This window comes from Lycorma delicatula, chromosome 2 (assembly GCF_047948215.1).
Source record: "Lycorma delicatula isolate Av1 chromosome 2, ASM4794821v1, whole genome shotgun sequence".
Lineage (NCBI taxonomy): Eukaryota > Metazoa > Arthropoda > Insecta > Hemiptera > Fulgoridae > Lycorma > Lycorma delicatula.
Window position 1 is genome coordinate 194,691,747 of NC_134456.1, and position 27,841 is coordinate 194,719,587.

At 28.0% G+C, this 27,841-nt stretch overlaps 1 protein-coding gene across 1 annotated transcript in view; it reads right to left on the minus strand.

Annotated features, from left to right (window-relative positions):
- LOC142320024 (neural-cadherin-like) overlaps positions 1-27,841 on the minus strand; it is a 588,354-nt gene that overhangs the window by 52,114 nt on the left and 508,399 nt on the right. Inside the window, exons 4-6 of the mRNA XM_075357704.1 lie at positions 19,841-20,087; positions 4,569-4,785; positions 1,150-1,426 (exon numbers count right to left, since the gene is read on the minus strand). Coding sequence (XP_075213819.1) covers positions 1,150-1,426; positions 4,569-4,785; positions 19,841-20,087 — 741 coding nt within the window. The remainder of the gene's footprint in view (positions 1-1,149; positions 1,427-4,568; positions 4,786-19,840; positions 20,088-27,841) is intronic.

Below are 27,841 nucleotides of genomic sequence, written 5' to 3' on the forward strand. Positions count from 1 at the left end.
TGCAGACAAAAACAAAAAAAAAAAAAAAACAGCTAAAAAGAAAGTAAAATTCTATATTGTATGTTTTTAAGATTTAATTTTTTTTAATTGTGTGAAAAATGTATTTTATTTTTTCATTTATGAATTAGTAGGCTAAATAAAGGGGGGGGGGGAATAGCACACTTAACCACATTTCCTTAGTATAAGTACTCTTAAGTGTTGGTTGATACTTTTACATGAATTGCGTTTAATATTTTATTAGTTATTTCAGATAACAGAACTTCAGTTATGCAAACTTCAGTTTAGAGAGAACTTTGCTGCTCACAATTTAGAATGGCATAATCCTGAATTTTTTTTATATATGGTCATGATCACTTTCATAGTGATCATTACTTCATCAAGTAGGTACACTAAAAATTAAAAAATCATTACCTCTAAAATGCAGGAAGTAAGCATTTGTTTCTTTTTAATTACTTAATAAAACAATTATCTATTGTGAGCACTGCAACTGTTTGCAGAGATTTAACTAATGGTTTAGTCTTTTATTTAATGTACTTTAAATTTAAAATGAATAATGAGATTAAATTTATGATTTTCTAATATTCATTTGTTATATTTTACTATTTGTAATTTCTCTAAAGTATTGTAATTATGAACTTCTAATATTAAATTATTAATAATTATATCTTCCACTTAAAAAATTCTACTAACAAAAAATACATTCATAACATAATAGTAGGCTATGATACATGAAAATTTACTAGGTAATTTTTTTCTAATTTCTCTATTTTATAGACAGAAAAGCAACATTAAATAACAAAACTATCTAAGTACATAGGCAATCACTATACAACAAATTAATTTAGCATATTTAAGTCTGGAAACTTAATTATTTTAAAACTTTAAAATATTTAATTTATTTATTTATACTTTATAAAATAAAATAAAAATTTCTACTGGATGAACTAACTGTAAACTGTATTTATTTTGACATACACCAATAGCACAAAATATAACAAACATAATACTATTCTTTTAAAAAAATGTTATATGCAGTCAGACTAGTAACTTTTTTAAAGATGGATTTGACCAATTAGGCAGTTTGTAATGCCTACTTTTTAAAATTTATATTTAAGAATGTATAAATTTAGAATAACTGTAAAAAATTACCTTTATCTTTTGCTGTTACAACAAACTCATAATAAGCATTATTATTATCTGCATCCAACTGTTTGTTGTTGTTCACAATTCCACTTGAATCAACTGCAAAGTGGTCATCTGATACTTGGTACTCTATTTCGGCATTTGCACCAGAATCTGAATCTGTAGCCTTCACTTTCAGAATAGATGTTCCTAATGGTATGTCTTCATCAACATTATGAGCTTGGTAATCAGGGAGCTCAAATTTAGGTGCATTATCATTTACATCCGTAACACGTATCGTCAACTGCAAGTTAAGAAGGGATTCATTTAGCAATAAACAGTTAGTATAACATGAACATATTTCCATGGAAGTAATCTGATTTATTTTTACTAGCATATATAAATTTTTGAAGTTAATCGTAAATTGCATAGTTCACTTTAATAATCATAAACATCTGTTTAAATCATCATCAACTGCATAAAAATTGATGTTTAACATTAATCATCATTATTAAGACAGAATAATTATAATTCTCTAATAAGTTAAAACCAAACACTACAAACTAAACACAATTGTAACAAGTAATATACCATGAATGAAATGATAAAATAAAAATATAAAATTAATTAATTAAATAAAATTCTATATTTACATTAGCAAAAGTTTACATGTTTATCATATTTTTATTAAAAATATATGAAGTGACTGCCCTGCACATCGATCGATCCTTTTTTGTGTTTGAATGATCATATTGAGTGACTTGATGCAGAATGTCATTGACAATTCTATCAATTTCTTGTTGAATGTTTGCCTTAATTTCAGTGAGAATATAGGAATTTAGTTTATAAACTCTACTATTCAAACAGCTTCAAAGAAAAAAATTACAAATAGACAAACCACCCCTGCTGACAGTTTATTCTTCTATAAAAAGGAATTTAGAAATTCTTCTTCGAATATCAGCTAGACCCCTAGAGTCCTAATGCAAGGTTTCACATAGATTTTGTTTTGCATCTGAAACTGATAATGTTGTTCAGTATTTTTTAACCAAATCCCAAATCATGTATGCTACTCTTTGGTGGGAAATGGGCTTTAGGAAATTTTTCCACAAATGTTTGAAGTGCAGCAATCCTTTCCTCGGTCACATTTTAGAAAAACACAACTGAAGAAAAAATTTATACTGATACTAAAGCAAGAACAGTGTACAATTGAGAACAATAGATGAGAGTAACATACACAACCAACAGTGGCACTACTAGTAGCAACAATGATAAAAACATTAAAGGTTACAAACAACTACAGTTCAAGCTGGTTCAGTTCGGTTTTAAGTTGTTCACCCAGCATATAATGCATGTCAACAGTAAGTGTCCAGTTGTTGTTTCAAACTAATCATTCTCCTGGAACCACTGAGAACCAAGACATCTCTTCAGGTGAAGGAAGATGTGGAAATTTTCTCCAGAATGAACACAGGTTACAGTAGTCTAATTTTTCAATAATAATCATTTACACTGTACTCTGTAAAATTCTTGCTCATTTCATCAAAAGAACAGTAATAGTAAAGAATCGCTATTACTGTCACATTAATATGCAAAAATACAACAAGATCATCCCTCTAAAGTTAAACCTTGCATTTCTTTCTTCATCATGAAATCCATATAGCTTTTATTAAACTCATGAGCTTTTATTAAACTCATGATGATGACACCTTACCTTTCCACTCATAGCTGAAGAGGCTTAAATTTCACATAATTTATAGTAAATTTCAGCTATATTAAGACCAAAATTGAAAAAACAACAAGATTTCACAACCCTCTCTCTCTCTCTCTCTCTTTCTTTTGTATTTAAAACATGATAATAATACACCAACAACAATATAAAATAATTCAGAAATTCTTGTTCAGTCAAGTTAATGTAGGGATTAAATTCATGGGTAATAAAATTCATAGATAATCTAACCATATTTCTAACAACTGTACACAAGTAAAAATTGTAAATTAGAACCTCTAGGTTATTTCAAAAATGCATTAAAATAGACATACACTACAAGGTGTTAAGTACTAGGAGGAAGTTTTTATATGAGAGTGCAATAATCTCCTGCTTGGGTTTTTTTTCTCTATTCCTATAAATATAACTTTATAATAATTATATTTCCAATTTACAATCATTAAACAATAAAAAAAAGTAATGGCTAAAGACAACTGTTTTATGAAAAAAATGTAATAGACAAGTGATTATAACCTAGGAGTGATTGTAAATCAGGGATTAATGTAAGGCGGTGCATAGTATCAATAGTAGCAGGGACATTCATTAAATTACAATAAATTGCTATCCTAACTTTTAAGAGCCACATTTAAAATATCTCTGTCATCTTTATCTATTACCATGATTAATCTGCAATTACCAAGGTTAATGTATGTAGACTTCAAAGAAAAAACACCTTCCCACAGCAGATGTATTCAAGACATTTTTGGAACATCAATATAAATAAAAATGTAAATGTTCGTTTGTTCAAAATTTTAAATCTCCGAAAATTCTTCACCGATTGCTTTGAAATTTTGACACAACATTGCATTTAAATGCGAACGTGTCTTTATATACCTACTATTTATATACCTAAGATGTCATATCTGTGACAGGTAAAACATGCTTTTTTTGAAAAACAGCGCTATCAGCTGGATGTAAAAGCAAATAAATATTTTATGATTCCATTTCAATTTTTCTGATATATGTGTCTACTACAGACTAAAAAACTACTGGACCGATTTACGTGTGGGGGAAAAAGGGAGAAAGGGAAAAATCAGAAAAGGAAAAAATCGAAAAAGGTAAAAAGGAAGAAGGGGAAAACGGAAAAAATAAAAAATAAAAAAGGGGAAAATGGAGAAAAGGAAAAACAGGAAAAGGTAAAATGGAAAAGGGAAAGGTTAAATTTTGTGAAGTTCCATAATGTTCATATTGTTAATGTTTTATCTGAACTTTCAATTGTGTTCATTTAATCTACATATATACTCAAATCTAGCAATAGCATTGTCAGGTCTGCTAGTAATTTAATACATTAGTTAAATGTAAATGACTGAAACACTCCTTTAGTTGATGATCAGAAAGGCTTATAATTTCAGATTTATTTGCAATAGTTAAGTTTGAACATAGTTTATACTTAAATTGAATTTAAAGTAGATGGATCTTAAAATTAATAGAAATTATTTTCTAAAATAAAGATAAAATCTAACTCAGTTACATTTAATGTTAGAGTTGATAAAAAAAGTTGAAATACTCCCACCACTTTTATTTAAATAATATATATTTATTTAATCCGATTACATGTCTGAATAATTTATTTTAATTTGCGACCAGTTAATATATTTTACTACATGTATTCAAAATTTCACATTACAACTTGCAGTAATAAATTATTAATAATTGATAATACTAAATAAGATCTTATGCATACCTCAACAGAAGTGGAAAATCCGCCAGAATCTTCTGTTGCAGTAACTATTAGTGAATATACATGTGGTTGACGTAAATCTTCAAAATCCAACTCTTTAGCAAGTTTTACTATACCAGAAGTTGGACCAATGTTAAACGTCCCAGCTCCTTGACCTTGTGCTTTTAATGTATATCTGATTTCTCTATCAGCAAATGACTTTGCTTTTACAGAAATTATGCTGAAAAAAAAATTAAAATAGCAATTTTTATTACACCAAATGTTACTGATTGCACTGTCTGTTTCATCATTTTCTACTAGGTAAAAAATACATAAAGGAAAAGCAAGTTACCAGCTTCCTAATAAAGGAAGGGAATTTATTACAGGGTTGATAAATACATAAGTATACAATCAACAGCAGGTTGTAACAGATGACGTTTTTGTAGTAATATTACAAGCATAGAAAAATGTTAAAACTTCTAAGGTTTGAATAATCTGATAATACTGCAGAAAAGTGTAACACTTCATTTTTATGTTATTCAACCTACTACGCTGCAATACATCTACAGAAAAAAAGAGATTAAAATGCTAAACATCATTCAGACTGTACAATTTTCAGTGACTATAAGAAAAAATTCTTCTAAACTACAGAACATCCTCTAATATTGTTTTTATTATATCACAGCTTGTTCTCATTTAATTTCTTCAATTACATGATAATAATTATTAGATTATAATGATATCTTGGAAAATACAGTAGCGGAAAAAATAATTCTGAACTTAAGTATTTTTTGTTTCTATATTGTTTTCTTGGTAACAATGATTTTACATAGGTTATTAAGCATGATTATTCTCTTTGTCTCTATTAAAATAGTGAATTGTAAGTGGTTTTTACTTAGCTTGTTTGTAGTAATATTGTACATTCTACATTCGTGTTTCTTACTCCAATGTTAATGGATACATCTCCAAAGAAATAACTAAAATTATTGTTTTGTATCAGCATATAAATATATGACACAAAAACATATAAATAGCACAAAAATGTTTTCTTGGGTTAGGTACATACTTATTCTACATTAGACAGGATCATTTTCTTCTGATCAAAAAGGGAAACACTGGAAACGTAAAAAAGTTACTACATTTTTCATTTATTAACAAAAAAAAGGAATGATGATTTCAATGTTATAAATTTTCATGTTGGGAAAGCTTAATACAGGGTAAAAGAAACCTGTTGGAAGAAGGGCAAAAAGATCAGTAAAAAAAAATTTAAGAACAGACATGAAGAAGAAAAGATTTTATATATATATACATTACATATATATGTACTATACATAACTGTACATATATTTAGTATCGATTAGACATTCAGTACTAGAATTGTATATTGTATTTTTTATGTTTCTTAAGTTAGATGAAAACATGCATGTTAATTATTCTTTGTCTGGATTAATTTTTGTGCTACATTAGGCAGAGTAAGAAAAAGCAATGTTATCTTCAAGGGGATTCAGAATGTCTTAACTGGTAATTTGCGTTGAAAATGAAAAAAATCTGCATTGACATTCTGGATTTTGAGGACAGCTTGAAATAAACCAGTACTTCATTTTGGGATTGGTAATAATGCCGGCCTCCACGGCGCAACTGGTAGCGTCTCAGCCTTTCATCCAGAAGTCTCGAGTTTGAATCCCCCAGCCAGGTATGCATTTTTCATGTTTCAAAATATTTTCCTACACACAAGCTTGAGTTTCTGTAGTGAATTTCATCAAGCAAAAAAATATAGTAATTGCATATTCAAAGAGATGAGCATATAAAAAAAAATTTTGAGTACATAAATACACTGAAAAAGACTAAATTGGTCTTGTATCGCAATTACACATAAGAAGTAAGGGAGAAACATAGTAAGTTTTTGGTGCTGCAGTAAAGATTCAAAAAGGTGGCTGGAAAAGCAGAAGTTTCTATGTGCTATGACTGTGGAAGGTGCAAAATTTGATAGATCAAATGTTATGAAATGAAAGCAATTGCAGAAGATAGCATGAAAAAACTGAAGTCATTGTTACATGTAGATCTTTGAAATGAAGTTAAAAAATTGACTGTGGAAAATTCTGGGTAGGCATATAAACATATGGCTTTTTAACTATGGAGAAGGAAGGGCAAATGTGCATGATTATGTCTACCCAAGGCACAACCTGGAAGTTCCAGATGGAAAGAAGATGCTTTGAAAGTCTCATGATTTTTATAGATTTTATAGTACAATGTTTGTGGGTTATGAGCAAAAGTTGGGAATAATTTCTTGTTAAATTTTTTAAAAGAGCATGATATTATTTTGTTGGATGAATTTCATCCTTTTGAAGAGGATGAAGATTTTTTAGAGAAATTTTTCTATAATTTTGAAGTTAAATGATGCTTAAAGAAAAGGTTTCTCATTTTGGTAGGGCTAGGAGCTATGCTATAAAGGAACAATAGGTAATCTTGGTATAAAGAGAAAATTAAATTAAGTAATGTAAATAGTAGATTTGTAATATTAGTTAAGCTAAACAATTCAAAAGAATTTTGTTTACAAACTGAACATCTTAAATGTAAAAACTAAAATTCAAATTTTTTAAATAAGTATGGTTTTTTTATGAAATCCAGAAAATAACATAGTTATAATGGGTGACAAGAATGTACATATTCGAAGGTAGCAGGAAATTGTGGATGATTGCAATTTGTACGTTATTAATTAATAAGTATCTAAATAGTTTAAGAAAATTCAGGAACTTCTTTCATGTTGACAAAAAAAGTTAAAGGTATGCAAACAGTGGGTTAAGTTTTTTTATAATTAATGACAGAATAAGAGATCTAGAAAGGAAAATGGCATTTGTAGAAAAATGGGTGTATCCACAAATGATATTTTAGTGGTTGTTCTAAAAATATGCAGAGAAAACAAGAATACGGAGATTGGTTGTTTGCCGTTTTTACCAAAGTTAGGCTGGAGTAGTACCAAGGAATTGTTGTATAAAAATAAGATGGCCAATTCATACTAGGCAGTGTACAAGAGATACTAGAAGCTGTTCACAAGAATAAGTGCACAAGAATTAGCAAACAGTCATTAGGCCAAAGTCAAGGAAATATGAAATTTAAAAAATTGTGGCTTGATTAAAGCAATTAAGAGATAAGGTATTTTCTTTGCTTAATTTATTCATAAATAATTCATACTAATTGAGGAAAAACTATTTTTTTTAAAATTCAATGTAATAAATTATATGATAATAAACAAAACAATTATCAGGTTAAACTTAAAATTATGAATTAGGCTTGAATAATCTTGAAATTGCATATGATATGAATAGATTTTACAAAGCTCTCAAATAAATTTAAGATTCAAGGTAAACCCCACAAGGAGTTGATTAAATATCTTCTTCCTTATTCAACCCTCTGCTACTTTTAAACTTATTCAGTACGTGGTGGCATAAGTAAAAAATAAAATACCAGATATGAATTTTGGGATCGAGTAATTGTAAACTGTTTAAAAAAATCAGAAAACCATAAGGATCCAGGTGGATCAGACTTCATATGAATTTTCAAAATATGCCCCAGGTATTTTGCTACGAAAAATTCTAGCAGTTTTTAATAATGTATATCATCAGGGAAAGATGCCAGATGGATTTAAATTTTCTATTGTTTACCCAAACCACAAGAAGAGAAAAGGTTGATTTAGTGAGGAACAACAAGAGGATTTCTTTTGTGGATATAACTAAACTGTATACAAGAATGTTGCCAACTAAAATTTACAGTTGGTTGCACAAGATTACTATTTAAATTAATTTCAAGCCACTTCCATAAATGGTATTCCACTGTTGTTAATACATTTGTTTTTTTGTCCATTGTTGATTTTCAAGCTTGCTAAAAATAAAAAAAAAGGTTCAATTAAGTTGATATAAAAGCTTTATGTTACAAATTATCTTGTATGGAATCATCAAATAAACTGATAAAAATTTTACAAAATTTAAGATAGAAATGTCTATAAGCATTTAGTGTAAAGTGAGTTATTGAAGAAATTTAACTCAGAAATAGGCTTTAGACAAATTTGCCTAACTCCAACTTCACTCGTACTTTTCCTAAATGAGATGCATGATGATTTAGGGAGAGGTTTACTGTTGGAGAAAAAGAATTGGATTGTTATTTTATGAGGACAAAATAATCTTACTAGCAGATTCCACAGTAGGACTTCCCAATTTGATAAATAATTTGGTGGATTATTGTAGATAGTGAAATTGAAGGATGAACTTAGATAAATAAAAAATTAAATAAAAAAGTTTTTAGAAATGGGAGTAAAATGGAAGCAATGAAAAAGGTGGTCTACTGAAAAAAAATATAGAATGTGTAAACAAATACAAATTTTTAGGAATAAATTCAACCATAAAAAATGTAGCAACATTTAAATTAAACAGTGCAAAATCCCAAAATTGTACTTAATAGGATACATAGTTTGATATAGATCATTTAAAAAAAAATTATTGAACTAGGAGTAAAAAATTCACTGTTTAAGTCTTGCTGTTGAGCAGTTGTTTGTTATGCTCCTTGAGTGCTTTAGGCAGTATGGTAGTATGGAGAAGCTACTACATTCTTTTTTATACTAATATGACTTTTTTGGGCTATCTTAATTATAGTATAGTTTTTAAAATAATAAAGAGGGGTTGGCGGATGGAGAGATCTACTTTGCCATTAAAGTATGATATAAACACAAATTTCAAGCTGTCTAATATTCCATATTGGAGAGGAGAAATTAATGCTAAAATGAGAATTAGTTTTAAATGAAAATTAGTAACTGAACCCGAAGTTTCTCAGTATTATATGTATTTTAAAACACTGAATTTAGATTGAAGGGAGAAATTTATCTTAAACAGGTAGATAAATCCTAATATATTAAGTGGATTATAAAAGTTAGGTGTGGCTTAACTGATTTAAATTTTAGATCAGAGATAAAAGTCTTAAACTGCTCTTCATGTAATAGAGAAGAGGAGAAGGAGGATGTCCATCACTTTATTGCTCAGTGTCCTGTGCTGATACAGGACACTGAGCATTGATGGTAACATCATGGTTAGGGTTGAATGAGTTATTGAATTACTTATTTATAGAGAGGTTTTAAATGATAAGGATTGAGGTAGGTTGGTGTTCTATTGCAGAGAAAATGGCATTACAGATGGGATCTCATTCAATAATTTTATTATTAATGGTATTTTTAATTTATTTTTTATTATTAGAGTAGTTAACGTTATTATTTGGGTGTACTTTTTCATTATTTAAACTGTTTGTTATAATGCTATTTATTACTAATATTATTCCTAAAAGTGTGGACAGCAGTAGTGACAATCAACATGAGATGTGCAATTAATAAGGAAGTTCTGTTCATTTGAATTCCAGTTTAACTTACACATTAATTAATAACTTATAAAACGGAGTAAATTTAGGTAAAAGCTGAAATGTTGATAAGGCATCAAAGCAAGGTAGTGTTAAATTAATTGTGTACTGCTATACCAATGTAATATGTCTGTTTATAAAAATTCAGAAAGTCTGTATAAATAATGAATACATGAATTAAATAACGTTAATGTAGTTAGGAAATTCATTTTAAATAATGTAAATACCCATAAAAGTTATTTAAGTAGCGAGTGTTGTTGTTTTTAATTTTATAGGTAGGGATAGGGCTTCTAGAAAGTCAAAAGTTGCTCATTATTTAAATAATTAAAATAAAACTACATTTTAACTAGGCAGCAAATAGATTTTATTTTGATTATAAATTATATGATAGATTCAAGATATTTTATAACAAATTAGTACTTAGATATTTTTTCCATGATTTATTTGAGAACTCTTTAAACTAATCTTTAAACAAGAATAATATAACTGTATTGTTTATGTCAGTGGTAAATTGGTGCTTTAAACAGATGTTGCAAGGATGAATGAAAGTATTTGTATCTGCATGCACATGCGCATGCGTGTGTGCACACAGTCATTGTTATTATTATTTTACATGGTTTTTTCTTTTTTTTTGTAAAAGATTGTTTTTATTTTTCATTATTCATTTGTATTTAATTGTTCGAATTCTAATGGTTTTATTTTTTGTTTCATAACTTTTCAGCTGACATATGTAATGCAAGTTTGTAAAAATATGAGTTTTAAAAATGGAGACTAAAGCAACATTATTATTGTAAATATTTTTACAATAAATGAACATATGCTTATTTAAATATTCAACATTTTAAAAACTAGTAAACTCTTAAAGTTCATGATATTTGATTATTAAAGAAGTGAAAATTTAAATGAAAAAAATAATATTATAAAAGAGAATATTTTTATGAAAACAAAACAAAAATTGAGAATTGACACTAGTAATGAGGAAGAATGTGAACTCCAATAATTAATTATTATTGGCACCTTAACTACTTTTATTTTATGTTCATAAACATACAAACGAGTGAAAATTACATCTTAACTTTTTAATTTATTTATTTATGAATCTAACTTAAGAATTGATTTTAAGTAGTTAAAATATTATTAAATATTTGATTTTGAATATTTGAAAATTTTTAGAACTTTTTTAAATTTAAAATATATAAAATAGCTGAAATATTTCTTAGAAAAATCAGAAAACTGGAATATTGCATTTTCATAAATTATAATATGTTTCCATAATTAATGCATTTAATCATTAGCATTTCCAGTTGTTAAATGTAACAAACAGAACAAAACAAACATTTATCAGTGCTCTTGATTACATTAATTTATTACAGCCACTGTTACTAGAGCAACTAAACTGAATGAACCATACACACATGGTTTCTCAAGTTGTGGTGGGTTACTGAAGAATGTCTCATCAGTATAATTAACTTGGAATGAATCCAATATTGTAATGAGCTCACTGTATTTTACAGTAATGCTTAGTAACATATATAATACATTCTGAAACAGGCATTTGCATAAAAGATTTTTAACTAAAATGCATCCGTAGAATATTAGCAAATCAGCTCTTCTACAGATAAGGAAATAAACAAAAATTCTAAAGGTCACATTAAAATATTTAAAAGAGATTACATTAGAATTTGAAATTTAAGTACTAAATTAAAATAAAATCAATTCATTTTGGACTTTATCAATCTAAATCTTAATTATAATTTTCATATGTAAAAGAGACAATAAACATTTAAGTAGAGCTTAACATGTAATTCAATGCATTTACAGAAATTTGGGAATGATTTAAAATAAAGGTCTACATTTTTTTAACTAACACTGATATTTTTACATATCAGCCAAATTGAATCACTAAGGTATCAAAATTGATAGGTGAGTTGATAGAATCTGTTTGAAATTAACAGGCCCTGGATTTTTCAATTCCCAGAATAATTTAATTATTTTTACCAATCATTCCATTCATCACAATTTCTTCTCTAACATTTACAATTATCTAAGTCAGAGTTGATATATAAAAGAACTTATGTTTTAAATTAACCTACTTTGCATAAAAGTATTTTAAGAATATTTTTTAGTCTAGAAAGTTTTATTTAATAGCAATTTACTGTAAAATGATAATGAGATGCAACATTAAATATTAAGAAGGGAGGCAAAATTAACCAATAATTTCAGAACTTTGTAATTTGAGTAGTAAATTTAAAGAAGATGGACAATGTAAGGTGGAGATTAGAAACAGTCTGGTAGAACCAAGGAAAACTTCTAAGCAAAAATAAGTTTTCTAGTATTAAAACTAGTTCAAAGAATCAGAAGAAATTCTTAAAAATAATTTTCTGGAGTGGAATAATTTATGATTTATGTTTTAAGGTAAGGGTACATTGGAGATTAGGTCACAACAGGAAAAAATGAAGTACACAAGAAACTTTAAAGGTGCGCGTGCGCACACGCACACACACACACACACACACACGCGCGCGCGCGCACACACACACACGCGCGCGCACACACACACACACACACACACACACACACAGGACTGCATATCTTAACCTTCAATTTTTCACAGGTGCAACACAAATTGACTTAGGTCTAAAAAAAAACATAGTTTAAAATTCTCTGCAAAAAAATTGTAAAAAGAAACATAACCTATTTTAATGTTTGGGCGTTTTCTTTTCAATAATTTGTACATAATCTTAACATTTAGTCTAGCATCCAGATCTTGCATGGATTCCCAGTTGTTTTGGTTGGTATGTTCTTGTCAACGTAATTATTAACAAGTTCCTGTCCCTTAATTTTTTAACTTTTAATAATGTTTTGTTTCCATTTGGATGGATCTCTTTTGAGCCATTCTGATTCGAACTCCTGGTTTTCATACATATTTTAGAAATGTCAGGTTGATAAATTTTTAGTCACGAAATAACAACTTTATAAAACAGAACACCAAATAAACGTACAGTACAATCAAGCTGTACAGTACAGTACAATTGAGTGATTACTTTTATACAGATTTGAATACTATGTCTTGGATACTGGTGTTCCTTGGTGGTTGGGTTTCAATTAACCACACATCTCAAGAATGGTCGACTTGAGACTACAATTCATTTACATTCAAGCATACCATCCTCTGAAGTAATAACTTACAGTGGTTCTGGAGGCTAAACAGAAAAAGAGAGAGTACTGAGCGATAGCGCATACAATTTTTGTATAAAACATCTGTTGACTTTCAAACGATTTGTGTAAAAACGGCATCAGTCCTGGATTTGTGCCCTTTTAGCATGAAACACAATTAGTTGCCTAATGTTATTTCCGTACTGAAGCTATGTACTGATGCCGTATATGTGTAATCTATAAAGATTTTTGTTCTGACCCAATAACTACAAAAACCACGGGTTTCAAAATTTTGGACTGATGACTTTTTTGCATAACGTGATTCAAGTAGAAAAAAATTCAAAACTATTTTAAACAATAAAAATTTAAATCTAATGTTTTGATTTTTTAGTTTTTTTTTACTAAACAATTTATTTCAGTAACTGTTTATCACAGATCTGTCTCAGTATTATCTTTAAGAGGTTCCAAAGTTAATGAAATTTAAAAGTTAACAAATATGTTTATTAGATATTTATTTTTATTAAAAGTAAAATTTCTATGAATAAATTTGTATTAGTTTATCCACATGAATATGTATTGTATTAGGCAAATATGTAATTGCATTAAGACTGTCTACAGTACTTTTATAAACAAGGTTTAAATAACATAGACTGCAAAATCTTTCTTTTTCAACCAGCAAGGAATTGTAAAGGCAAAACCATGAATAATAAAAATGATATAAAATGTCACAGCAGTCTTAACATTTGTCTTTTAGAAGGTAAAGTCAAAAGGAATACGTGGATAATATTTTTTAGAGAGTGATAAAGAGATTTTGAAATCAAAACAGCCCATTTGTTTCACAGTTATTCACCGAGATGGTTACAGAAGAGAGACGGTAGGTAATATTTGTGTTCCCCTACTTCCAACCACATCGCAGAAGGTACCTTGCTTCTTCCTGCGTGCTCCCTTATGACTTACTTATTGATCCCCTCTTCTGCTCTCGACAGCCTCCTAGACAATCAACAGCATCCCCTCCAGCAGTGAAATATTTATTTCACTTCCGGGATCACCAAAAGAATAGAATCACGCCCATTTCAGGACTGGTGTAAATAGAGTTTCCAGACAAAATTTTGAAAATAATAAATTTTCTTTCCATAATAAAATATTTAATTAAAAAAAAGATGGACGATAAACTGAATTTAATAATAAAATGAATAAAGATAAAATATTAATATAAATCATAATTCAATAATGTCAAAATAAGATAGTTGCATTGAAAAACTTTAAATGAGTTTTGTAAAATGTAAGTATAATTTCCTGTAACCAACTAAAGAACTTTTAAAGTTTAAAAAATCTGAACTGTTTATTATACAATACACAGAATTAAAGAATACTTTTAAACAGAATAGAATATTAACAGAAAAAAATATATAACTATTTTTTAATTCAACACAACTTTTAGAAGTAGAACTATGTTAAGAAAAAGTTGTATAAACAACTTAAGAATATCAGACTTACATAAGAATAATACATTAAAAATAATTTGTTCTGAAATAAAAAATACAGAATAATTTGTATTTAAAATGCATTAAACTTTTATTTAATTTAATAAAAATATTAATTGTGTGAAAATGATGATGAATTAACTGATTAACATCTGGACTTATGTCCTAGATTGAAAGAAGACATCAGAAACTCATTTAAGTATAAGATAAAATTTTTATGATAAAGAAATGCTGCCAAGTAAGAAAATGAAAGGGACAAAAGCTGATATTTATGTGTAGGAAGAAAAATTAAAACATAATGAAACAAATTTTAAACATTATTGAAATGTATATTTTGTGATTTTAAATCACCCAATTCTGTTCTGGTTTTATTAAAAATTAATATTTGAACTACACTTAATAATGAATTTTCAAGGTATTGTTAAAATGTCAATCCATATTTTATGTATAAACAAATGGTTGGTTGTTAAGATAATATTTATTATTATCGTTTTTGCTAAGATCACTATAGTTTCTTAATTCTCTATGAACTTCATTGTTTTATCTCTAGTTCGGAAACTAGAGATAAAGGAACGAAGCTTACAAAGGTAAATAGTACTAATCAGAAAATAAACAAATGGTGTTAATCAATACATTTTTTTATTTAAAAAAAAATAAATATTCAAGATGAAATAAAATGTGTATATGTCAAGTTCCCACTGACCAGCCAACAACACATATCTCTGAACTTGTTAATTTTAAGTATACCTAAAAAATTAAATGACTTAGTTTTAAAAAACATCCATCATATTAGATGCAAATGCAATAAATTAATAGATGTCATTTAAGATGTAACATTCAATTTTTTCTTTATTTTTAGCTAACATTCTCAAGTTTATCATATTTTAGAGAATTCACTTGAAAAATATTTCCAAAGCCTAATGATGACAAAATTGCAGAAAAGATCATATCCTTTTAGAGAATTTCACAATCACAAATCAATCAATAGAACTGTGTTCATAAGGTGAGGCCCACCATCCAACCAATTTCATTTACCCTTTCTAAACCATTACATTTTTTTCTTCAACATTCAACTTCAAGTCATGCACTTCCTTCATTCTGCTAAGAAAAATAAATCTTCTAATACTGTTCGACGGTACCTGACATGCATTAATGAAGACATGCTACAGAAATAAGTATAAGGGGTACTTTTATTAGATTTTGAGAACAGTTTTTAATCCTCCTATCAGTCTGTTTATATTTTAGATAACCCTCTTTACTTCCAGTTGTAAAAAAATGTTTATTATTGTTAGTTACTGAACAAGAGAAGCCCTTAATGAAGGCTTGGAGATCAAAAGTGTTGATGTAAAGGAAAATTGTTTCTCCATGGTCGGCTAAATTTAGCTTACTGTAGAGATAATTTACTGCTACAGAATAAGTCTAGCAATCTACTGACCTTTATAACATACAATTATAATGAAAGAATTTCAAATTTTTTAACTGAACTTTTTTTTAGAATATAAATAAATTTAACCAAAGTAATAACAATGTAAATTATCCTTTCCCCTTTCATAAATTTCCTATTTTTTTCTACATCCTCTTTTTATTGTTACTGATTTTACTTCTCTTCAATATTTTCAGCTCTACTACACTTATGACCTTTTCAAAAACTGAATGAATAAGTGGATTTCAATAAACATCTGGGTCCAGTGACTATATGATTAGAATATTTATCAAAGATGAACATTATGCAAATTAAAGAAAAAAACAACCAGTGGAATAATTTATGTAATATGACTTTTTATCATTGTAAGATACAACAACTTAATAAATTCTGAAAACAACAGAATGGGGTCTTAACAGCAGTCACAAAAGTAGACTAAGAATAAAAACGAAAAATTATTTTTGAATTCTGATTAATAATAATAAAAAAGCATTAATACATCTATACTATTATATAAAGAGGAAGAGGGTTTTTGTTTGTTTGGAATAAACAAAAAACTTACTTACTAGCCAATGCACTCTTGGCTGTTGAACCATTTTGTGGCACGCTAACCAGTATAGATGAGCTTCTGTATAAACAGGGTCTTCATCATCTCTCTGCGAGTGGTCCAGAGCACAAAAAACTACTCAATCAATCGCAACCAAATTTTGACCCATGTTTCTTGGCATAGCTGAGAAGGTTTCTTGATATATTTCATTTTGTAAAATCTCAAAAAATTATATATTTGTTGTTTACGCCGTTTAGCGTAAAGTTTCCGTTATTTTCTATGAATTCCAAGCTAGGGTGGGTCCTGTTGTTTGTTACAGGAATGTTAAATTTCACTTTGTTTCGTATTTTTGGGCTTGTCATTTGTACCTGTTTTATTATTTGTTCTCGTGTTCGACACTTCCTTCGTCATCCTTAGTGACCGCGTCCATTCTTCTTATCGAATTATTTTTGACTACCCTTTTCATACACCCGTTATTCATTCGTTCCCATACTAATACATGCACACATCACTTGTTTTTTACACACACTCTCTCCTGTCCACTACCTGGATCTGGTTTCCCCCTTTTTCTTTCACGCCATCTTTTCGGCAGAGTAGATCCAACATTTCTCCAGTACAGTTGCCTATGGCCATATTCTCCTGCAAACTTCGTGATAATATTCTCATCCCAGCAGAATCTCCAAACTCGTCGCTACACATCTGAGATGCTACATATTAATCTACCACTAAACCACATCACACCTCTGTATTCCTGATACACCAGTGCGGACTACGCTCAGGATTACTGTATGTATTCACGTATCTGCATTCACGACTTCGTCTCTTGACATTATTTGTGTGCTACAGGCAAGTTCAATTTTCATTTTTACGTTAAACAGTGATTTTATCACTGAAATTTGTGGAACATTCAGTTCATCATACTTTATGCCTTTCGATTTCAAGTTTAGCTAAAAGAAAACCATTTATTCACTTAAGTGCAATCATGATAGGTAGCTTACCTATTTTACATGTTTAATTATTACAATTTGTTATTGTAATTAACTCTATAATTTATTTGTGTAACTTGTTGATCGCCGAGATTAATTCATTGCTACTTATGCACTGTACTCATAATACTTCTCGTAAATTAACCTAAAGCAAATTACTCCTGATGTGCTGGTATGTTTTAGGACTTTGATTTTTGTATTTTCAAGAATGCTTATCTATCAAAATAAACTCCATTTATATTATTACTTATTTTAATGTGATTATATTGTAATTAACGCCTTCTATACTGAAATTATTGTAATTAATGTTTTCTAACCCAATGAAATCTGTTCATTGCTAATATTCATAGTACAGATTATGTTAGTAGTGCAACTGTTTTCCAGTTCCACTTTCTATTGATGTTATGTTTTAAGTATCTAATTTGAAATTAAGGTGTTTTATGTTCTCTTATTTTCAGGCTCTGTTACATTGTGTATTTGAAAAACGTTTATTCATGTATTTTTGTATTTAACATCATTATTTATATGTTGATTCAACTGATATGTTAAGTATCATTAAGTTATGTTAATTTCATAATTTCCTTTTATGTTTTAAGGTTATGATTATAACATAAGTTCATTTGTTACACTTTCAATAAAGTCCAATTTCTTTTGGCAAATACTAGCTGTGTGTTTTTTTGTTAACTTTACCCAACATTTGTAGTAGTGAAGATTTCCCAGTTGAAGCATAAACTTTAATGAATAGAATTAATGAACTGTGAATCTCTATTATTGTGCAAGCTGGGTTTGAACTGAATGATTGAATCAATAGAATGAATAATACGAGTATTATAAAAATAATAGAATTAAATTTGTTAAATAAAATAATATTAGAAAAATCTCTGTTTAACAATTATGGGGATTGCATATGAGGCTAGAGTGATGAGGTATGCGAGCATCTCGTGCGAGGCTAGATCATCAATCACTAACAAATGGAGTACTGTTTTGTTTCCCTAGGGTACTGTTTTGAGAGGTGCAATGGGGCGCTCTTATAATATCTCTGCAAACAAGTCATCCAATTTTCAAAATTCAAATGGGATAAATAAATTAAAACGTGCATAATATAAATAATCCATTACAGTGCTGCACTTCTCATTCAGGCTATTAGGTGGTGAGCAACTAAATTCTCACATTCCTTTTTTACAGTGATCCGTTCCCAAGATATTTAGAATAGAGGTTTTATTGAAATTTAAGATAACATATCATGAGTGGTCCATAATCAATGCCAAGCAAAATCTACTTAAGATAAATTAATGAAAATTTGCATACATGTTCTTTTTATAGTGTAACTGCGCACTGAGAAATAATTTTTTGAAATTCTGAGTTTAAAGAGGTAAAAAAGAGTAGCAACAAAATTTAATATTTTTTTTTATTTCTCAGTAACATATGAAGATATCAGCTTGAATTTTTGTCTCTTCATGTGAATATGTTAAAACCAATTTACAGATTTTTTGAAATTCCAAGTTTCAAGGATTAAAATGGGTTTTTGAATTTTTTTAAAACCCTGCTATTTTTTTTAATTTCTCAGTAACAAATGAAGACATCAATCTGATTTTTGGTGAGTTAATGTTCATGTGAATAAAGCAATTTCTAGATTTTTGAAATTCATCCTTGAAAGGGATTGAAGAAAGATAAAAAACATTTTGAACAATGATTGTAAACTTTCCCAATTCTGACTATACTAAAACAGATATTCACAACATTTGGGCTTGCAAATACTCTTCAGATAAATATTTAAAAACAATTTTCGGGTTTTTTTTAATTTTGTTTTTTTAAGAGGTGCAAAAGTATACTCACCGCTGTGGCTCTACCAACACAGCCACTGCCACCATTACTGTATGTAATCTGAATACTAGATAGTGGATACCGGTGTTCTTTGGTAGTTGAGTTTCAATTAATTATACATCTCAGAAATGGTTGAACTGAGACTGTACAAGACTACACTTCATCTAAATTCATACATATCATTCTCACTCATTCTCTAAAGTAAAGTACATTAAAAAAACAATGCACAGTAAGTATATACTATTAACTAGCTATTAACATTATAAAACAACTTATAAACTGTCATTTTTTGCTACAAAAATACAACTTCATTAAACTAGTTTGTAAAACTGACTTATTTTTCACTAGATCTAAGAATTTGTGTCTGCTCAAAAGTTAATTTTATTCCAACCAAGTAAAAATAATAATTCTAATACTTCTAACAAGAACAAAAATTTTTGTTATAAAACAAAAATTCTAAGAAGCAAATAAATACTTACTCTGAGTCCTTTTTCTGATTTTCAGGAATTTCAGCTTCATAAGTAGGCATGTAAAATTGCGGTGCACGTTTACCACCAACAATTGATAACCTTTCTTCAGGAGTTGATTGATAACGACGTTCATCAACCCTTCCATTCTGATCCTCAGCTTTAACATAAAGTACATATTCCATGTCCAACTGGAATGGATCTGTCCCTCTTGTCCGTACAACACCTGACCTTTCATCGACTTCAAACCTTCCTCCAGCTAGAAAAACAGATTAGAATGTTTAATATAATAACAATATAGAAAATAAATCAATCAAATATAAAATCCTAAAAATATGCATATTGCAGTAAAAATAAATAATAAAAAAACCACATGAACCTTTCTCTCATAATTCTAGGAATATATATTAAAATAAAAAGCTACTATTTAAGTATAGTGTAAAAACTAATGTAGATCTGATTAATAATTGCAGGACATTGAAATAAACGAGTATAAAATGGTATAAAATGCTATAGAAAACCTTTACACTGATTCAACAAATAAAACAACACTAAAGATACCAGTGATAAATAGTACATTAGAATTGTGATGTATTCCAGTATATTGAGATTAGGAATGGGTTTCTCCATTACCTAGTATTATATAAAAAATATTCATAAACTACATTGATAACATCAATCTCTGTGGCTGAGTGTTAGCTGTCTTTCATTGGATCTGACTGAGTCCTGGTCAGGCATAGCATTTTTCACATATTACAAAATTTATCTAACATGAAGAAACTGTATTTAAGCATGAGCCTGTTGTTTCTGCAGTAAATTACAAACAAATAGTGCATAATAAGAATAAATTGCAGCCAATAATCATATATTTTTATACAAAGGAAAATGAATATGATATTTCTAATATTCAATGGCACAGATGATATAAAATAAAATAGTTTTAACGGAAAATATTTAAATGTGTTCATATGGTGGTACTCAATTACATCAAAGAATAACACTATTAATTACTGACATTTAACAACAATATAAATAACCTAAATTTAGAATGTACAAAAAATCAATTACAACAAATCACACATTTTATACCATTCTAACCACACACAAATTGGCATCATCCGTACACCAAACAATTACAAAACCAATGGATAAAAAATAAGTTAGAAAAGAAATAAAACATATTAAGAACATTAAGCACATTGCTCAACATAATGTATATAACCCTGAATTAAAGATTAGATTCCTGAACTGGCAACTTCAACTGCTAACGGAAAAAAGTGTAGACAACAAGTAATACACTTTGTTCATGAATACAACATGATTGAACATCTTTTGAGAAGACTCTTGGGTTAGATGGGGATCATGATAACTATTCTGGACAACATATAACTTAAACCAGTACACATTAACAGTGCAAAAAACACAATCGTGATATTTATGATATTAGCAAAATACAAATAAAGTGAATGTAAAAAACATTGCATAGAATACAATTGTGTTCAAACAACACAAACCCAAGTTAAATATAAAAACAAAATATACAAGTTTTGCAGAAAACATTTTCAGTGAAGAACACAAATATGGGAAATACAGATAGCAAAAATTTTACATTTTGTAAAGATCACAAGATGAATATGAAATAAGAATCCATTATTTTTAACAAAAACTAAAAAAGAGATCTTTCATTAATATTATTGTATACTGTCAAGCAGTATAAAATACTAAATAAATAAATCAATGAAACTATTAAATAAATAAGTAATAATAGAGAAGGGGGTGCAGATAGAATAAAATAAAGTAAAATAACAATTTTACATTCTGGACTACACAATGACCAGTTCTTTGTTTAATATCTATGTTGACCTGCACTATTTAAATGTTTACAAATTTTATTTTTATTTTATTTGTATATTTTATATTTGCTTGATACTTAAATTTATTTTGCCAATATGCTGAAATACAAAAAGGGTAGTAATAAATATTTTATATTCACTATTGTTCATGTATTACTTTATGGTGTTTCAGTGTTCTGTGAAAATTTTATTTTTTTTGTTTTTTTTTCATTTTTTTGGATTTATAATTAAGATGCTACTTTGTTAGTGAAATGACCAAATTAAACAATAAAAAAAGAAATGGAGTTTGATGTAAAATATCACCTTTTTTTAAAGATAAATGTGAATTAAGGTGAATAAAGGAAACAATTCACTCTTTTAATAGATCACCAAGTTAAATAACAACAGCAATTCCTGATGAGTATTATGACTTGGCTGCATGCAATGTATGCTGTTGACATTTAATGGTTAATGACTCTAGCTCACAATAATACTTACTAAAAAATTGTAGCAGTTGGCTTTTCTTACATTACGTCAAATCATGTGTCAAGACCATCCAAGAAGTGTACAACATCATTAACAAAAATGTGATGCTGTCTTCAATTTTTAAGAATCTAAACTTTTACTCTTTAGGAAGTTAATGTAAAATTAAAAAAAAATTTCAAACTCTAATAAAAAATAGATTTTTCTTTTTTTATTCTCATCATACCATGAAATAAAATTAATTTTTATTATAACACATTCAATTCTATAATTAAGTACCACATGTGAAATTCGTCAAAATGGAAATTGTCCCTTTTTACTTTTTTGTATGAAGTAAAGAAAGTATTAAAATCGTGAAAAATTTCAGTTTCCAGATTTCAATATAAATATCCATTTTAACCGTCTTTGAATCCATTTTGACTAGTTTTGGTGTGACGTCTGTACGTACATATGTATCTAGGCATAGCTCTAAAATGATTTGCCGTAGGATGTTGAGATTTTGGATTTAGTACGGCTGTAACATCTAATTGTGCACCTCTCCTTTTGATTGCAATCGACTGAACCAAAAGTGTCCAAAAAAGCTCAAAATTCAAACAAATTTGGATTTTGGACTTTTTCTTGACTGTAGTAATAAGCCTTCACTGACAGCTTTTCAACTATATAAGTGGTACTTATTTTCATTGATTCCACGGTTATAGCCAAATGAAATTTTAATTAATGAAATATTTGGATCTTATAAGGGGAAGGCACATCGGTTTGAATCAGACTGCATCTTCTTTTTTTAACTTTTTTTTAAAATTTAAATGTATTAATTTATTAATAATTATTAACTTATCATTGTAAAAAAATTTTACAATTAATAATAACTCAATAACAACAAAAAAATATATGAAAACATATCAGAAGTATTTAATGAAATAAAATTTTAAATACTTTTCATTTAAAAATATTGTGTTAATGTAATTTAATAGGCGTACAAGGAAGGTGTTGTTAACGTTAGATTTTTCCAAATGGTATCAATTTGTTCTATCATTGGGTAACTCTCTAAAATGCTTAAAATCCCCACAAGGAGGATTCCAAGAAAAAATTATTTTATTATATATTGGGTTGTAAAACTGTAAATACAGTGCTTGTTATTCAGAATACACTAATTAAGTTCCAACAAAATAAATCGATAATATTAAACATAATTAAAAACTGTAAAAAAAATTACATTACAGTAATGGATTGATGTATAGTTTATTGGTACTTAAAGAAAATAATAAAAATTAATTAATTGTATTTAAAATTATATTTATCTGTATATAATGTACATATATATATATATATATATATAAAGATTTTTTTTTTAATTCTGGGTCTACAGGGTTAAAATGAAATACCAATGAAATTTGCTACTTTTTTAATTTCTCAGTAACAAATGAAGATATAAACTTAAGTTTTTGCTAGTGTAATTTTCATACGAATATCTAAAAACTAATTACTAGATTTAAAAATTTCGAGTTTAAAGGGTTAAAATGGATTTTGATTTTTTTTTTAAACCCGGCTATTTTTTTAAATTTTTCGGTAAAGAATGAAGATATAAACTTGATTGTTGGTGTGTGCAATTTTCATGTAAATATCTGAACTCCAATTTTTAGATTTTTCGAAATTTAACCTTGAAACGGGTGAAGAAAGGTAAAAAAAATTGAACAATGCTTGAAAAGGTTTCCCCATTTCCGATTATAATAAACGAGATATTCACTAGATTGGGATTGCAAATAGTCTTCAGATAAATATCTATAAACTATTTTCGGGTTTTTTGAATTTCTAATTTTTAAGGGGTGCGACGGTGACTCAACCAACACAGCCAGTGTTCAATTTTTTTTGTATGCGGTCACTTCCTAGTGGTATTGTCGGATAAAAATACCGGGCAAAATACATTTTTACCCGCATGAAGTATGAGTAAGTAATATTAACTAAAAACTATAATTTATTTTATTATAGTAGTTATATAACTAAAATTAGTTTTCAATTATATCTGATAATTATCATATTTTAATTTAAAGTGACTGTATATGTGTAAACATTTTATAAATGTTTAGAAGCTAATAACTAATATTTTTAAGATGGAGGCCGATTGTTTTGAAACCCACATTCTTAGATCGCTCAGTGTTAAAGCCTGTACTGACCAAACCGTTACTGTGATGAAAAAACAATACACTGATAGTTTTTATAAATTGAACAGGCTTTTATTTATATTATTATTCTCACAATCATGAGTTTAATGAACGCAAGGGGCTCCAGGGGGCAGAACCCACTGACCGGCTATCTTTCTATCTTTTTTCAACTCGTGCTTATTTCGTACTATTTGTGTTCATTTCTTCTTAAGATACTTTTGCATTTTTGAATTATTACTCATTTTTTGTATTTCAAAACATAAAATAACCCTGGCGTTGAGAAATTAATTTGTATTCATGTTTAAATTCTGATTATGTATTTCGCGGTTGAAGCCGCGACGAGAATTAACAATAAAAATAATAATAAAAATGTATATTTATATAATACAATTTCATCATAATTTATATTATTTACCGTATTTATAATTACCCCAAAAAATTGTAAACCGTACGGTATCGCAAACATCATTTCTTCCACTCAAAAAACAAAACTTTCTGTAATATAAACTGTTTTTAACAAAAGGATACCGATATAAAAAAAGCTAAGACACTACATTTCTATTATCAAAATCAGATATTAATTTAGAATTTTCTTTTTAAAAAAATGCATGTTAAATATATGTAATAAAGAAGAGATATACAGTAATAGATAATAAATAATGTTTAGCGTTTCATGTAAAAAGCAAAAACAAAATAAAAATTTGTTACAAAACTGTTACCGCCCGATTTAATTTATTAAACAACGAATAATCATAAGAATTATATTATTTCTGTAAACGTGATATGTATTACATATAAATGAAATCGGGTAGGTAAGAGTTCTGTAACAATTTTTTTTTTCAATTTATAATTTTTTTTGTTGTAGTCATATCATTTACTTCATAACATATTTTTCCTTTTTAATAAAACTAGTATAATGACCTTTACGAATCCAAAATCCGTGATATAATATTGTACTTATTACTTTGTAAGTGTAAACCCCGATTTTTATCGTTCGATTGGTAAAATCGAATTTATTTCTGTTTTATTTATTCCTTTTTTAATAAAACTAGTATAATCTCTTGTAAACTAATACTTTAAAATTTTTTTTAAGAAGTGATGGGAATTAAAAAAATTGTTTCATCTTCAGTACTTTCATTTATATAATAGCACTTACTATTAAAACAAGCTGTAGTATAATTTCTTTTAAAGTTTATTATTTCAAGTACGTTATCAAGTTTTTGTACGCTACCTAGTACTATCAAGTACTGCTATCTAGCGGCGCGATTCGTAAAGGTACATTAAAAAATGAATAAAATGACAAAATCGAGTTTATCAAATGGAAAAAAAACGTTGTCAAACAAAATTCGAGGTATTTTTTGAAAGTACTCTTTATTAGAAATCTAACTGAACTGAAATATGTTTTCACGCTTATTTTTTCCCTATTTCATTTCACTGTTAGGTTAGGTCATGTTTAGAATTGTAAATGTAGTTCTTTGACTTCGTCGCCTCTCCCGAAGTTTTAACGAACTCCGTGAAATTTATATATAATATATATATAATTAAATGTAGAATATCACTTTTTTTAAATTTCTGATAATTTGTATCCATAAGTTACAGAAGGTTACAAAGTGACTAGCGCCAATAATACAGTGTAATTTTAATTTCTTGAAGTATCTAATGATGTTTGACATTCTGATAATTTAAACTTTTAGAATTAATTTGGAAGTTCTCTTACCACCAAAGCAACACAATATTTGGCTTTATTTTATACCTTTGAATAGTTTTTGTAAAATTCCAGCTATTTTCAGCTTATATAAGATGTAAAAAATTTAATAACTGAGAAAACTGGACAACCCAATTTTACACGAACATTTTTCTTTAATTTTATTAATCGTAATTATCCCATTTAAAGTTTACATGTGTGTCTCTTTCAACTCAACTGTTTCTCTTGAATAGATCTACTGTACTGAATCCTAAGAAAAAGGTTATAAAGACATGGTTTACATGATCTCCCCGCAAACCCTTTAATAAATAGCCGACAAAGACAGTATTAGTCTGAAAATAAGAATCGTAAAAATTGTTCGAATAGCTTCAATAAAAATTTCTTAATAGCATAATAAAAGATAGTAATTTTAATGAAGTTGAATAAACTATAAACTGCTAATAAAATGTTCGTAATTTAAAATTTAATGATATCCCCTCATTGAAATATACTCTAAATGCATCAATGCATTATCTCGTACGTGTATAGTGCATAATACGGCTGAGAACAAATCTCGATTCCCCAACCTCTCTTTTGTTATTCATTTGAATTTATAATGAACGCAGAGGCGGCCAAATAGTGATAGCAAAGCGGCGGTATATTCAATTTAATAGTAAAGCACGGTAGGTAGCCTAGCGTCTGATTTTGATTCATGTGTCAGCAATTCGTTTAATTGTATACAGTCGATTAAATCGTTCAGGCCACTCCAATAAAGCTAAATTTCGATATCAGTGCCGATGTCTATAAATATTAATTTCTATGTAAATGCATGCACATATTTGGGTTAACACAAATTCCAAATTTTACAACACAATGAAATGTTTCCAGTTTAGATATACAGTCATTTTAAATTAAACTGTGATAAGTATCAGAAATAATTGAAAACTAATTTTGGTTGTACAGCTGCTATAATAATATAAATTATAGTAAAATAAAATAAAAAATAATAATGAATTCATTTGCAGATAGATAAAGTTCCCAAAGACAAATAATTAAATAAGTTTTACCCTTATTGAAAATAAATAAAATAGAAAATGGGAACTAAAAGAGGAATTGAAAAGACTATCTACACACACACACACACACACACACACACACACACGCACTCACGCGCACACGCACGCACACACACACACACACACACTCAGTGTGTGAGTTGTGTACGATTATCCAGCCCTTAAATGAACTGAAAGATTTTCATCAAAATTATGTCTAAAATTTCACAGCAAACCTGCAATTTTTGTGACGTTTTTGGTACATAAAGTTACGTACCAAACTTTAAAAACAAAAAAAACACGTACGTCAAGAATGATTAAGGATAAAAAATTTGTTGTTCATTCTCAAGACTGGAACGTTCCTAAAACAGCTTAATTCAAAACGCACTTGCATTAACATTACACCCCTAGAAATAAATAGTAACAAATAAGTGGTAGAAGAAGAAAAACGTTTACGAAACCGCTGAAATTTTAGTTTAACAACGATGTTCAGCAATGAAATAATCCAATAAGACCCGGTAGAAAAACGGACCGTATCCTTTCTATGATAAATTTATATTACATCGCTTAAGTTTAAAACATACTGAGTGTTACATAGACTGATTAAATTCAGCAGCCGGCTATTTTTCTGTAATCAGTATATATAATGAACAGGTTTTCCGGTTTCCGAATAAAATATTTATCTTTTTGATTAATAATTAATATTATCGGTCATTACTATATTTTCTTGTTTGTTAATTCATATAAAATTTAAATAAAATCATCTATAGTCTCCAGGTTTCATTATTAATACGGCACAT